Source organism: Euphorbia lathyris, chromosome 9 (assembly GCF_963576675.1).
Source record: "Euphorbia lathyris chromosome 9, ddEupLath1.1, whole genome shotgun sequence".
In the NCBI taxonomy this organism is placed as follows: domain Eukaryota; kingdom Viridiplantae; phylum Streptophyta; class Magnoliopsida; order Malpighiales; family Euphorbiaceae; genus Euphorbia; species Euphorbia lathyris.
The window spans coordinates 31,782,913-31,798,182 of NC_088918.1; the positions used below are offsets into that span (position 1 = coordinate 31,782,913).

General features: G+C 31.1%; 2 protein-coding genes across 2 annotated transcripts; both read left to right on the forward strand.

Moving 5' to 3' along the window:
- Positions 1 to 332: 332 nt before the first annotated feature.
- On the forward strand, positions 333 to 3,110 carry LOC136206854 (NAC transcription factor 47). Its single transcript, XM_065998046.1, has 3 exons — positions 333 to 566; positions 654 to 964; positions 2,239 to 3,110. The coding sequence occupies exons 1-3, from the start codon at positions 398 to 400 to the stop codon at positions 2,866 to 2,868; spliced, it is 1,110 nt and encodes a 369-aa protein (XP_065854118.1). The 5' UTR covers positions 333 to 397; the 3' UTR covers positions 2,869 to 3,110.
- An 8,118-nt stretch (positions 3,111 to 11,228) lies between these two features.
- On the forward strand, positions 11,229 to 15,052 carry LOC136206184 (ricin B-like lectin R40G3). Its single transcript, XM_065997141.1, has 4 exons — positions 11,229 to 11,981; positions 12,273 to 12,395; positions 14,269 to 14,497; positions 14,737 to 15,052. Coding segments are annotated over exons 1-4 (942 nt in total). The 5' UTR covers positions 11,229 to 11,393; the 3' UTR covers positions 14,739 to 15,052.
- Positions 15,053 to 15,270: the final 218 nt, after the last annotated feature.

The following is a 15,270-nucleotide window of genomic DNA, read 5'->3' on the forward strand; positions in this document are numbered from 1 at the left end:
TTTTTTTTTGAAGTAGGTATGCCAATAAGGACAAAAGAGGGGTGGATGGCACGTGTCGTGTGTTGAAACTAACGGAAAAAAATGATGTGAGAGATTAAGGTGATGAGATGAGATTGAGCCGCCATGTTTTGTTATACGTTGGTTATTATGAAAGACAAACTGAAAAGAAAGAAAGAAAGAAAACCCCAATCATACATTTAAAAAAAAAAAAAGTAATTAAATTAAATTAATCTAAACACCCCCACCTGTCCCTCTTTCTCTTATTTGGCCTAATCCCCATTTCCACGTCCCGACAAATTCCTTCAACCATAAATTCCCTTCCCTTCCTCTCTTTTCAAAAATTTCATCCCCTCTCTCTCTCTCTTAATCAAATAGAAAAAAGATCAAAACTTTAGACATGGGTATGAAGAACCCAGAATCAAACTTACCCCCAGGTTTCAGATTCCACCCCACAGATGAGGAACTCATCCTCCATTACCTTAAAAAGAAGCTAACTTCAACACCCTTTCCACTTTCAATCATTGCCGATGTCGATATCTACAAGTTTGATCCTTGGGACTTACCAGGTTCTTGTCTTTCTAATTTAATTATGGTTTGGTTTAAGGTTGTTTAAATTTATGTTTGATTAATTTAATGAACATACATACATACAGCTAAAGCAGCGTTTGGGGAGAAAGAATGGTACTTCTTCAGTCCAAGAGATAGAAAGTACCCAAATGGAGCGAGGCCAAACAGGGCAGCAGCATCTGGATACTGGAAAGCAACTGGGACGGACAAGATGATAACAGGACAAGGACATCATGGGAACCAGAACCTGGGAGTTAAGAAAGCACTAGTGTTTTACAGAGGAAAGCCTCCGAAAGGAATAAAGACGAATTGGATAATGCATGAGTATCGATTGGCTGATGCCCCCACCACGTATAACCATAAGCCTAACAAGCTGCCTAAAGATTCATCTATGAGGGTCAGCTTTTTTAACTTATCTCTAACTGAACTTTCTTTTTATTTTATTACATGGACTAGAATTAGATAGATAGATATAGATAACGTGTTTTATTTAATTATGGTTGTCCTATTTTGTTATCTTGTGCATTTTTGTTGAAACATTAACACTTTAATTCCAAGTACTTGTTCTCACTATGCTTTCTATTTCTCCTTTAATACATGTATCTAACTTCTTTTTTCTTTTTAATTCCGGTGCATGTGAACACTGTATGTTTGATTAATCGATCCGAAATTATTCAGACACTTTTAAGTGATCCCACCACTTGATTATTTTTTTTTTTAAACGGGAAATCTGAACATCCAAATTAATTAATTGTCTTATATATAATTACTCCATTCGTTCCTCTTTTTCTCACGTTTTAATTACTAATTACTTAATTGTCTTATATAATTACTCATTTCATTCCTTTTTCCTCCTACTTAATTACTAATTACTTAATTCTTATATAATTATTCCATTCATCCTTTTTTTTCTTTATCCCTTTTGTTATTTTCACTAGAATTTAGGAACATTAATTAGTCTTGCAATTACAATGAAATTAAGTAATTAAGACTAAATTGCCCTTGTTTTGAGATTTCAACATTCTCATAACATTAAAAAATTAATAATTATAGAATAAAATAAAATATAGAGGTAAAATTGAAAAAAAAACAATCAATCTCATTGAAAATATAACAATGACAAATATAAAAACAAATTTGAAATTTTATCAAAAGGGAATAAAAGATTTTGAATGCCATTTTTTTTGTTTCATTCCTTATTTCTTGTGCATTCTCTTAAAACGTCATTTATTTTGGAACAGATAGGGTAGACATTCATAGTTGTTTCTCGTTCCTAATTACCCGTTTGGTTTACCTACTGTTTGTTATTTGCTGTTACAGTTTGTCGTTTATTGTTGGAAAATAATGTTTTCCAAAAAAACAGGGATTCATTTTTTTATATAAAAAAAAAACTATTTTTCAGCTATAAATGGAAAACGGGTGGTGTCTAACCAAACACCTAGAACTCTCCTTTTTAGAGTGAAAAGACAAACAAGATGTAAGAATGGAGTAACCAAACACCCCTAAATACTTTTTTTTCTTATTCATTAAATTGGTTTGAAATAAATCTCCACTCAACCCATCTATGATAGCTTGATATTTTCTCTCTTTCAAATGTCTAAAAAGTGGGGCTAAATTAAGCTTTATTAGATGTTTATAAATTACAAGCTAATATGACTAATTTTTGTGCAGCTAGATGATTGGGTACTTTGCCGGATCTACAAGAAAAATCATGCATCTCAGCCATCAGTCACACCTTCAACAGCCAGTGATGATCATGAACAGCAAGAACTAGAAGAAGATGAACATCAATCTATCTTACCAAACTTGCAAAATCCCAAGATTTTGCCCCAAAAATCATCTTCTTTCTCAAACCTACTTGATGCTATGGATTACTCATTTCTAAGTAGTATTTTATCAGATAATTACCAATTTAATCATGACTCAAACCCATCATTACTTCCCAATAATACTACTAATCCCACCTTTGACCAATCTTTTTCCAACCCTAATTCCAATTTCAATAAGCTTCCCCAATTGAATAATGCTACACCATTAATGCCTGATCATAACAAGCTCAAACGACCACTTTTCACCATTGAGGAAGAAGCGCGTCATCTATGTTGCATGGAAACAGACACGAAACGCAGAAATGTTACTGAAGAAGAGTTTTCGTGTAACCTAACTCGTCACCCGTCGAAGACGTTCGTGAATTGTTGCAGTTTCACTAACAGTAGTAACCAATCTGATCATGTGGCTAATCAGTATAGTTTCCTCAACCAGCAACTTCTGTTGAGCCCTCATCTTCAGTTCCAGGGTTGAATTGAAAGTAAGAAAAGATAGGGAGGGACTTAATTGTGTAAAAAAATATATTTATGTGTGCAAAATGACAAAAAAAAAATTGAAGTGGTTATATGGTATCAAAAAAGAAGATACCATTGGATAGTCAAAAAGGTGTTGGAAAATGACTTAGGATTTGGAATTATATATATAATTACATGATTTTTGTAGAGAAAAATTGTGAATTGAATTGGGAAAATCAGATTTTACAGTTGGGAAATGAATATATATGGTATAATATATGCTTTATTACTTTAATTGTTTTTGTGGAATAATAAAAAAAAAAGTTGTACTATATTTCTATCTATATGCAATTGATGTATATCTATATCTATAAGATCACATCAACATTAATTCTTTGTATTAAATTATTGAATAAGATGATGAAATCAATTTTGGATGTAGAAGATGACATAGCAACTTTCACACTTGAGCTAAAATGGATTACAGATATATAATAAACTGAATTCATACGTACAACCAATAATTGATTTTCATAATATCCAACTTTTCATTATTTTTTGGTAGAAAATATGTTAGGGTGCACGTATTGAGATTCAACTTTCCTGAGGCCAATTAAGTTCATCTTGTTCACAGATTTTAATAGGGAACATAATCTTAATTCCATTTTATCAAAAAAAAAAAAAACAAAAACAAAACAAATAAACAAAAAAGAGATAGACAACAAGAAAAATAAAACTCCACATCTATCAATGCATTTTAATAAATAATACAAACAGTTATCAAATAACTTAAAATCTAACTGTTACAGCATAATATATCATAAGGTTATTAAGGTCCATGTGAATACTACTGGTCAATATAAAAGATCTATTTTTCAGCATCATATTTTCTTTGGAAAACTAATTTTTCGGACAAATCGTGGGAATCCTGATGAGTTATAGTGGAATCCTGGTCTCTTATGTCTTCACGAGTTCAGAGACTATTTATGAAGCCAAAATGAAGTAGTATTGAAGGAGAGAATTAGACATTTTTGGATTGGAATCATGTTTCCACAAATTATTGAGAACGTGCCATAAAAATTCCAGCCAAAGAGTAGTAGTGGAAGACCCTGCTTCCAATAGATTTCTGCCACCAGTAACTATAAAAATGCTTGATTCTTTCGCTCGAAAACTTACAATGCAACAACATATCAAAACCAAAAAAAAAAATCTAACCTTATTATTCTCCATTTTCTCTATTTAATTCTCAAAATTACCGTATTCCTTTATTCTCCAAGTTTTCAGATAATCACAACAAACTTCATTACATCTCAATTCAAAGATTCCAACTTGCTAAATTCAAGTTTCAATTCAAGATTTCAACAATTTTCACAAGCAATCGTTAAGCTTCTTAAGCTTGTGATAATTTCCAAAGTGTTAATTCGTTCATGCTTCAAGTTTGATTTATTTTTAATCACAATTTCCTTACAGCATTGTCACATCTCAATTACATTTTGCTCTTTCCATTCATGCAATCAAATTTCCAAACATAAATAAAAATTAAAAAAAATTCAATTTCTTAAGTTGATTTATTTTAGTCGTCAATGTTTGAGCTAGTAAAGCTTTGTGTACTAAACTAGGAACCCAAGAAAGATAATTTTAGTCCTTAAATCTTTCGTCCAATCATTTGTTTTAGAAGTAAAAAATCATGAAACACACAAAATTAATTTGGGAATCAACTTCCCTGGAACGCTCGCAAAACCCCAATAAATCAATGTTGAAATTAGCATTTTTCTGAAAATATCGCTATCAATTTTGGCACGCTCAAAGATCTATGAAAATAATGAAACCATGAAAGAATACCGAAAAAGAGCATGTTGCTTCCGAACTTAGGAGAAAATCAAAATCAAGGATTAGTCTGAATGCTTTGTTGCTAAAGCAGTAAGCAACATCAAAAAAAGGGTTTGTAGAAACCTATTTTTGTTCAGAAATTGTTACCTTTTTCGTTTTAGTATCCGAACGAGTCTTAAATTTTTCATTTTAAACTTAGAATATGACTTATTAAGTGAAACCGTGTCTTTTTTTCTTAAATTAATTTACAAATTCTGATGAAACGTTAAAGACATATATTCGGAACGTTAATAATTAGGATTGAAAGGGCATGAATTCGGCTTAATGAGAATTTTTACTTGAAAAACGTGTTTATTTTAATAAATATAGTTGAGTTCGTTTAGATCTGAATTAGCACTTATTAGTGGATTTAATTACTGTTTATTAATTAATTTGAAATTATTTTCGATTACTTAATAAATCTCATCTTATTAGTTTTCGTTTTAAATTACGGTATGTTTATAGTTCAGTTCGTGAATTGTAAATGTTAAGTATTAAAATTAAAACGTTAATTTTAACTGAGATATTTTTTAAGTAATTTATAATCGAAATATAACGAGTTTCTAAGAAACGACGATTGCCAGTAAGAATAGGTACAAATAATTAAAATACGCAAATAGACAAATAATAAATAAAAATTGAAATTTTTATTAATTTATCAAAATATTACATTTTTACAAATATTTCTATTTATTTCTATCTTTATTTTATTGTCAGGAAATTTTGACGAACCATAAGGTCCGCTCGTGAATGTCGGAGATACCCAAAGATTCTCGTTTTAAAACCGAAGGCAACTTTTGTATTCCTGAAAAGTAGGGTCGAGGTCCACATAGTGACCGAATTATATTTTAAGCTACTGAGTTATTCTGTTCCAGTTTCAAGTCTAACAAATTCTAACGTTCGGGTTATTGTCCGTATAAGTTCAACGTCGTCTGTTCGGGTCCAAAAATTGCTCAGAATCTAGTCTGGGTTTAATTTTAGGCCCATGAAGCAAGAACATGCCCAGTGGGAGCCCAACAAAGAAAATTCTGGAAACCCAAGTCTTGGGCAACAAGAAGCCCAACCCCAAATCTTCCCCAACAAAGTGACTTTATTGGGTGAAAACCTACTTCAGTGAGAATTCATTGCACAAAGTCCATACTTTAACTTATCTTCTTCTCGGCATTTCTCTGTTTTTTTCTCATCTTCATGATTCGTACCTTTAGAACGATAGATAGATGAGTCCATCAAGTTTTTAGTTTTTTTAATTGATTTATTTACATATTAAGCAAATAAATATAAAAAAATTTAGAAAATACACTATATTTTTTTTATACAAATAAACGGTCCTACTTCACATTCTTATCCAGAGAATAGGGTGCACACAAAAATCTAAAAAATAAAAAAAAAACGAAAACCAAATCGAAATTGAACCGAAAATAAAGTTAATCGAAACTAATGGATTACTGTACGGTTTTTAATTTTAAAAATAATAGTTAATGGTTACGGCTATGGTATTCCAAAAACCGCGATTAACCGAAACCGACTGAATGTCAATTGTGTTAAAAAAAATATAAAAATACATTTATTTATATAGGTAAACAATTATTTAGTTCTTATAGTTTTACAAAATCCACTAATCAGTCCATCATTTAATTATAAGGTCTCATTCTATCAAATATTAACATTGAATGAGATAAAAAAAAAATATACAAATAACCTTCAGTTTATTTTTTACTTTGTCTTTAATTTCAGTTGATAGGCTTTTTTTTCTAGATATAGAAACAAGGAGAAGATTTCCTGCTTCAAACAAAATTTACTTGCTTTCCAAAAATTTGTAGATCAAAGTTTTATTAGGGGCAATTTTGTCTTTTAGAATTTTATCTTTATCTGTTTAATTATTCTTTAACATATTTGTAGACAGAAATTTAATATAACTAGTTTTTGACCCGTGCGATGCACGAATTCATCTTAATATATATATATTAATAAAAATATAATTTAATAATTATAATTTAAATTCTGTAGAACTCTTAGATATAGTACGAATAAAATAATCTTTTTATAAATAAATATAATAATATAACTAAAGTTAATATATTATATTTTTTATCAGTAAAAAAAAGGAGGAAGTGACACCTCAGCTCCATCGTTACTGTTTTATATTATATATATATATATAGATAGATATGCAGAGAATTAGAGAGATTTTAGGGATTAATTTAAATTTTGTAGAACTCTTAGATATAGTACGGATAAAATAATCTTTTTATAAATAAATATAATAATATAACTAAAGTTAATATATTATATTTTATATTATATTTTTTATCAGTAAAAAAGGAGAAAGTGACACCTCAGCTCCATCGTTACTGTTTTATATTATATATAGAATATAGATATGCAGAGAATTAGAGAGATTTCAGAGATTAATTTAGATTATGTAGAACTTTTAGATATAGATATGGAGAGAATTAGAGAGATTTCAGGAATTAGTTTACATTCTATTCTATAGAACTTTTAGATATAGATATACAGAGAATTAAAGAGATTTTAGGGATTAATTTAAATTCTTTAGAACTATTAGATATAGTACGAATAAATTAATCTTTTTATAAATAAATATAATAATATAACTAAAGTTAATATATTATATTTTTTATCAGTAAAAAAAGGAGGAAGTGACCCCTCATCTCCATCGTTACTGTTTTATATTATATATAGATATGCAGAGAATTAGAGAGATTTTAGGGATTAATTTAAATTCTGTAGAACTCTTTGATATAGTACGGATAAAATAATCTTTTTATAAATAAATATAATAATATAACTAAAGTTAATATATTATATTTTATATTATATTTTTTATCAGTAAAAAAGGAGGAAGTGATACCTCAGCTCCATCGTTACTGTTTTATATTATATATAGATATGCAGAGAATTAGAGAGATTTCAGGGATTAATTTAGATTCTGTAGAACTTTTAGATATAGATATGGAGAGAATTAGAGAGATTTTAGGGATTAGTTTACATTCTATTCTATAGATCTTTTAGATATAGATATGCAGAGAATTAGAGAGATTTTATGGATTAATTTAAATTCTGTAGAACTCTTAGATATAGTACGAATAAATTAATCTTTTTATAAATAAATATAATAATATAACTAAAGTTAATATATTATATTTTTTATCAGTAAAAAAAGGAGGAAGTGACACCTCATCTCCATCGTTACTGTTTTATATTATATATAGATATGCAGAGAATTAGAGAGATTTTAGGGATTAATTTAAATTATGTAGAACTTTTAGATATAGATATGAAGAGAATTAGAGAGATTTTAGGGATTAATTTAAATTCTGTAGAACTTTTAGATATAGATAAAGAGAGAATTAGAGAGATTAGTTTACATTCTATTATATAGAACTTTTAGATATAGATATGCAGAGAATTAGAGAGATTTTAGGGATTAATTTAAATTCTGTAGAACTCTTAGATATAGTACGAATAAAATAATATTTGTATAAATAAATATAATAATATAACTAAAGTTAATATATTATATTTTTTATCAGTAAAAAAGGGAAGAAGTGACCCCTCATCTCCATCGTTACTGTTTTATTTTATATATAGATACGCAGAGAATTAGAGAGATTTTAGGGATTAATTTAAATTATATAGAACTTTTAGATATAGATATGCAGAGAATTAGAGAGATTTTAGGGATTAATTTAAATTTTGTAGAACTCTTAGATATAGTACGGATAAAACAATCTTTTTATAAATAAAGATAATAATATAACTAAAGTTAATATATTATATTTTTTATTATATTTTTTATCAGTAAAACAGGAGGAAGTGACACCTCAGCTCCATCGTTACTGTTTTATATTATATATAGATGACTAAACAGTTTAACGGAATCAAAATTGATGGACCATATAATTATTTTTAAAAAGTCAATGATTAATTATTAGTGTATTATGTAAAACCATAAGGTGCCGTTTGGTTCGCGGAATAAAATGGAATGGAATAGAATGGTTATTCCAAAGGAATAGGATAGCAGAGAATGGAATAGAAATTCTTAGGAATTACTATTTCTATGGTTGATGGAATAAGGTAGAATGGAATAGATAATTTTTTTATTAAAAAGACAATATTATCCTCAAATGTAATTTCTTATTTATTTTAAAATTTTATTTTTTTACTATAAATTGTTCAAATATTTAATATATATTATTTTAAAAAATATATAAAAAATAGAAAAACGGGAAACACGAAAGACGAAAAATACATTAAAAACGAAACAACAATAAGAATATGAAAACGGAAAAATTGAAAAAACACGAAAAAAGAGAAGTAAAAAAAACAAAAACAAAAGAAAAAAATGAGATAAAAGTGGAAAAGGGTGAAAACGCGAAAACATATAAACGTGTTAACACACAAAAAAAAAAAAAAACACTCGCAAAATATGAAAAAACACAAAAAAATGTGCAAACCGTAAAAAACACAAAAACATGAAAAAAGTGGAAAACACGAAAATGTGAAAAAAAAAAGTAAAACGTGAAAAAATCGAAAAACACGAAAACATGAAAAAGTGTTAAAAACACGAAAAATGCGTTTGTAACGTTTTTTTATGTTTTTCCGTGTTTCCCAAGTTTTCTTGTTTTTTCCGTTTGTTCACGTTTTCGTATTTTTCACGTTTTGTCATGTTATTGTGTTTTATTTTGCATTTTTTCGATTTTTCACGTTTTAGTTTTTCGGTTTTTCCCCTTTTTGTTTTTTTTCGCGTTTTTGTATTTTTCGTATTTTGTTACTTTTTCGTGTTATTCACGTTTTTCCATGTTTTTTGTATTTTTTTGTTTTTAAAGTTTTCGTGTTTTGTTTGCGTTTTTCGCATTTTCATGTTTTTCACATATTGTCACGTTTTTGTGTTTTAGCATTTTTCGTATTTTTTCGCATTTTCGTGTTTTTATTTTTCACGTTTTTTAATATTTCGTGTTTTGTCACTTTTTCGCGCTATTCCTATTTTGTGTTTTTCGTGTGTTTGTTTTTTTTTGCGTCTTCGTGTTTTTCGCATTTGTTCACGTTTTCATGTTTTTCGCGTATTTTATTTTTTGCATATTCTCGTGTTTGTAACATTTTCACATTTTTCGTGTTTCATATTTTTCGTATTTTTACATTTTTTAACGTTTTCGTCATTTTTCCATTTTTCACGTTTTATATGATATAAATTATGGATTGACCAAAATTTATAAGATTTGGGAAAGTGATTAGAGAGAAGATTGAGGATTTAATGGAGGATAATTTTGTAAATTACAAAAATATAATATTAGGAATAAGCTATTCCTAACCTAAATTGAAGAATAGCTATTCCATGAAATCAATGAATAGAGATTTCATGGAATAGTTATTCCATAAAAAAAATCAACCAAAGGTGGGAATAACTATTCTTTAGGAATAGGCTATTCTATTCCCCCTCTATTCCGCGAACCAAACGGGCCCTAAGAGTTAAATAATCAGTGTATTGTATAAAACCATACAGACACAATACACACGCATCTCTCTGTTGTTAATTTCTTCAACTCACAATTACTCACCGTCCCACTCACAATAAAAATTAGAATTCTTTTATTATTATTATTTATTAATAGTTAGAAACTGAAATAAAATATTAAACGACCGAATGGTGGGGCGCATTCAGTCCGTCGACAACAGTATGGTGGGGCGTCAGTCGCGGTTCGATCAGCTACAGTAGACCCGTCACATACTGTTTCGCAGGTATTGACTAGTTTCTCCACTTTACATTTTGTTCCTATCCGAAGTGGCAGCCTCCAGCGATAGGTTCAATTAAGTGCAATGTTGATGGGGTGTTGTTCATGGAGGAAGGGAGTTGCGGGATGGGAGCGGTAGTCAGGGATGAATCAGAAGCTTTTTTATTTTGTAGCAGCAGTTGTGTGGCAGGATCCAAGGAGTCTCGTGTGGTTGGGGCATTAGCACTCAGAACAAGTATGATTTGGTTGATGGCTTTGCATTACACAAATGTTGAATTTGAGTCTGATGCGAAAGTAGTTGTGGATGCGATTTTGTCAAGCAGGAAAGATATTTCGGAGTTTGGCTCTCTTATTCATGATTGTCATTTTATTTTAGGGTCCAATTCCGATTTTAAGTTGTCATTTATTTCTCGTTTAACGAATAGGGCTGCACATTTAATAGCTAGGCAGACCTATTCCAATGCTAGCGATTTTGTATCTTCCGAAATTCCGGAATGGTTGTTGAATACTATTTTTGAGGATGCGAATCCTACTGTTATGTGATACTTCCGATTTTTTGGGTTAAAAAAAACGACCGAAATAATTAATTAAACTATTAGTATTTAACCGAATTTAATAAAGTAATATATGATTAGTAATTTTGAAAAATCGATTAAATATCGATCGTATTAATACGATGTCGGCTCCCCCAAATCACATTAAAGAAGCTTTTTCCAAAAACAAAAATAGGAAAGTTAAAGAAGCTCTTGGTCGAAAAATGGTAACACGCGTCGTAACAAAAATCAATGATCGGATTTGAAATCATTTGGTCCAAAACACGGAGAATATAAACAAATTTGGGAAATTAAATCTGCAGCCGTTTCACACTGATAATAATATCTCAATTCTCAACGAATACTATTCTCCACCTACTCAACCAGACATGGATTACCGCTCCGGCCATCACCACCACCGTAGAAGTGATGATCAGGAAGACACTCCACACTACCCACCACCCAACACTGGCCCTCCCCCGCCGTCTTTTTTCGATAATCAAAACGAATTTCCACCACCTCCGCCACCGACCTATTTTGAAGATTCCAGACCTCATCATTTTCCTTCAAATGAGTACGCACCTCCGCCACCGCCCTATTTTGAAGATTCCAGTTCCAGACCTCATCATTTTCCTACAAACGATTACGCACCACCGCCGCCTCCGCCAATTCAACAAACCCACGGGTACCCTAGCCAAGATTTTGATTCTTCCTTTGATTACCCTCCGCCGCCGCCTCAGGTGACTCATATTTCTCATGAACAACATGAGACTCACAACCAAACTCATAATTCTTTTAAGCCCCATATGCCATCTTTCGTTCAGCATTTTAGTCATCAGTCGAGCTCTCCTCCTGGTCTTGATTTATCCAATAAGCCTACTTACAAGGTTTACTGCAAGGCTGAACCTAATTTTCGCCTTACGATCAGAGATGGCAACGTGGTTTTAGCACCGTCGGATCCATCTGATCAGTTTCAAGTATGATATTTCTTAACTTTCTTTTCAATTTTGACCTATCTTTGACTTTCTAGCTACTGATCGTTAATTTTTCTTTTTTATGCAAAATTAAGGTCTTCAGAGGTTTTCCCCCTTTTGATCCTAGCCTCTCCATTAACTACAAAATCAATTGGCTGGGAAATTAATTGGAAACTTAAGACGCTTATTGATCTTTTGATTTGTCTGTTGTAATTCTTTTATATCCTTATGATGTTTTTGCTTATCATTTGTATGAATTGCTAATCACATTTTGATTGATCTTTTGCTTTGTAGAACTGGTTCAAGGATGAGAAATACAGCACAAGAGTGAAGGATGAAGAGGGTTGTCCTTGCTTTGCTTTGGTTAATAAAGCTAGTGGTCAAGCCGTGAAGCATTCCACTGGAGCCAGTCACCCTGTAAGACATCTCTTACATCATCCAGTTACTTGAGATTTATTCTTCTAACACTGCACTTTCATGCCATTATCGTTTTGTTTACCAGTTTGCCTGCATTTTTAATAGATTTATAAATGCATTGGCATAATTTTTTTTGTCACATTGATGTCTATCCTTCTCATTATAATAGTTAATGATATGTTTACCCTGTGTATGTTTGATGGTGTATCCTGCACATGTTAAAAGAATCTGCTGTGACTAGTCTTGAGAGTTCTGTAAGACCTTGTTTTGGTTGAAGTGATGACTTCTCAACACAAATAATCAAGCTTTTTGTTGTGCTTTCAGTGCAGCAAAGAACTCTAAATGCATCTAAACAACAAAAGATCCCTAGAATGATTTTCTTTTAATTAGGGTCGTAAACTAGTTAGAAAACAAATAGCATTTGACAAAGACATTTGATCATACAACTTGACCACAAAATGAATCAATCAATAAAACCAACTGTTACAGAACAAAAACTTCATTGTGAACATAAACAAAACAAGTAATTAATAATTCTAAACCTCAATTTCATTAGAAGGGATCGTTTTCGCCAGTGAAGTTCTGCAATCACTGCTAGAATATCTTTTTTTCTTCTGATTTGGTATGAGTGCCCAGGAGATCTGCTAAAGCACTCACATCTTGACATGGATTTTCTTCCTGCACAAAACTAAGTTAAAATCATCGTTTTTTCCTCTTAAAATCATTTGCTGGCTAGATCTATTCCGATTTTTCCCCAAATGTGCAAACTTGGTAAGGCAAAAGAACAAAGTCCACAACCAAAATAAATTTGGATTGAGAAGCATTATATGTATAAACTCAAAGTTCAAATTGGAAAGCCAAACATATATACAAATATAGGCACATTAAAGTTACGAGCTTTGGGTAGATTAGGAAAAACAAACTAAAAATCACTGCAAGGAATTTGTATCGCATCAAATGAACATATATACAAATAATGAGAGAGCGTTAACTTTTTTTAAAGTAAAAGAGAATAAAAGAGACTTTCATACTATTAAAAGAAGTCCTAACTCCGACGAGAATCCAAGGACTGGACGGCGATAAAAGATGACAATGTTGGTGGAGAGCTGCACTGCATATATATGATATGAGTCATCCCTGAGACTGAGACTAAGACTAAGACGCTTCCTGTTATCCATTGAAGAGAAAACAAACAGGAAGCGTCTCAGTCTCAGGGACATATCATATATATGCAGTGCAGGTCTCCACCAACATTGTCTTCTTTTATCGCCGTCCAGTCCTTGGATTCTTGTCGGAGTTAGGACTTCTTTTACATGGTATGAAAGTCTCTTTTATTCTCTTTTACTTTAAAAATGAACTCCCTCTCATAATTTGTATATATGTTCATTTGATGTGATACAAATTCCTTGCAGTGATTTTTAGTTTGTTTTTCTAATCTACCCAAATTTCGCAATTTTAATATGCTTATATTTAATTTTTGTATATATGTTTGGTTTTCCAATTTGAACTTTGAGTTTATACATATAATGCTTCTCAATCCAAATTTCTTTTGGTTGTGGACTTTGTTCTTTTGCCTTCTCAAGTTTGCATATTTGGGGAAAAATCTGAATCGATCCAGCAGATGATTTTAAGAGGAAAAAACGATGATTTTAACTTAGTTTTGTGCATCCACACCATTTAGAAATTTGCATAAAGTAGCAGGATAAGGTCCAAAGTTGGATTTTTCAGTCAATTTCCATAGACTCGATTTTAATATAATGTGCCCTTGATGTTTGGTTCCCCAATGGAGAAAGAGGGGAGACCTTTTTGGTAGCTCAAATGGAGCTGTTGATATTGATGAAATTAAACTTCTCCCATGGAAACATATCTGCAGGTCCAGCTGATAACTTATAATCCAGATGTCTTAGATCAGTCTATTCTATGGACTGAAAGCAAGGATTTGGGAGACCAATATAGAGCTGTAAGGATGGTTAACAATGTTCGCCTGAATTTAGATGCTTTCCATGGCGATGAGAAATCTGGTGGAGTTCATGATGGTACCACTATTGTGCTCTGGCAATGGAACAAAGGAAATAACCAGCGATGGAGGATCACTCCACACTGTAAGTTTCAGAACTGATAAAATATTACAATTCAATTCACAAAACCCTCAAGTTTCTAAACGCTGCAGAAGCGTGTAATCCGAGACTTCTGAGCAAACAATAAGGAAACGTCATCCAATATCCTCACTTAATCAATTTGTTGAGCATTCCATTCAAATTCATCGATATGAGAGGCAGAGCTCACTTGTATGGACTTGCTGTTTTGCTGATTACTCTTTTTCTTTTTTCCTTGAATGCAGGAAGGAACACATATGCCGGTATTGCGGTTTCTAGCAGCTCTGTTGAATTTGCTAAGTTATCACTCAGCAGCAATCTTTTATGAGAGGTGGTGTGTTCTCATCTCACATACTCTTTTTACCATGAAAAGATTGATGTGTGACTAAGACTAAGACTCAAATCCTGCTGCTCGAACCATAAATAATCTTAATTACTTGATGGTTATGATATATAATTATGCCATGTGTGTGTAACCTATCCTAAAAATGTTGTTCAGAATGCTATGAATTGCTTGTATTTTATTATGCCATCAAAGGTTTTTATAATTTCCTCCAGTAATCACCTCTATGGTACTTGCAGGGTAAATTACAATACTCCCATAGTCTCTCAACTTTGTCTTTACTTTTCTTTATGCCCCTTGAAGTTCAAGACCGGATATAAAAGTCTATAAACTTCGTCCTTTATTAACATAAAAGTTCTTAATGAACGTAAAATGACATCAGAAGGGCTGTTGATGACTTAAAAGTCGAAAAATTAAAGTTGTTGAAAACCATGTT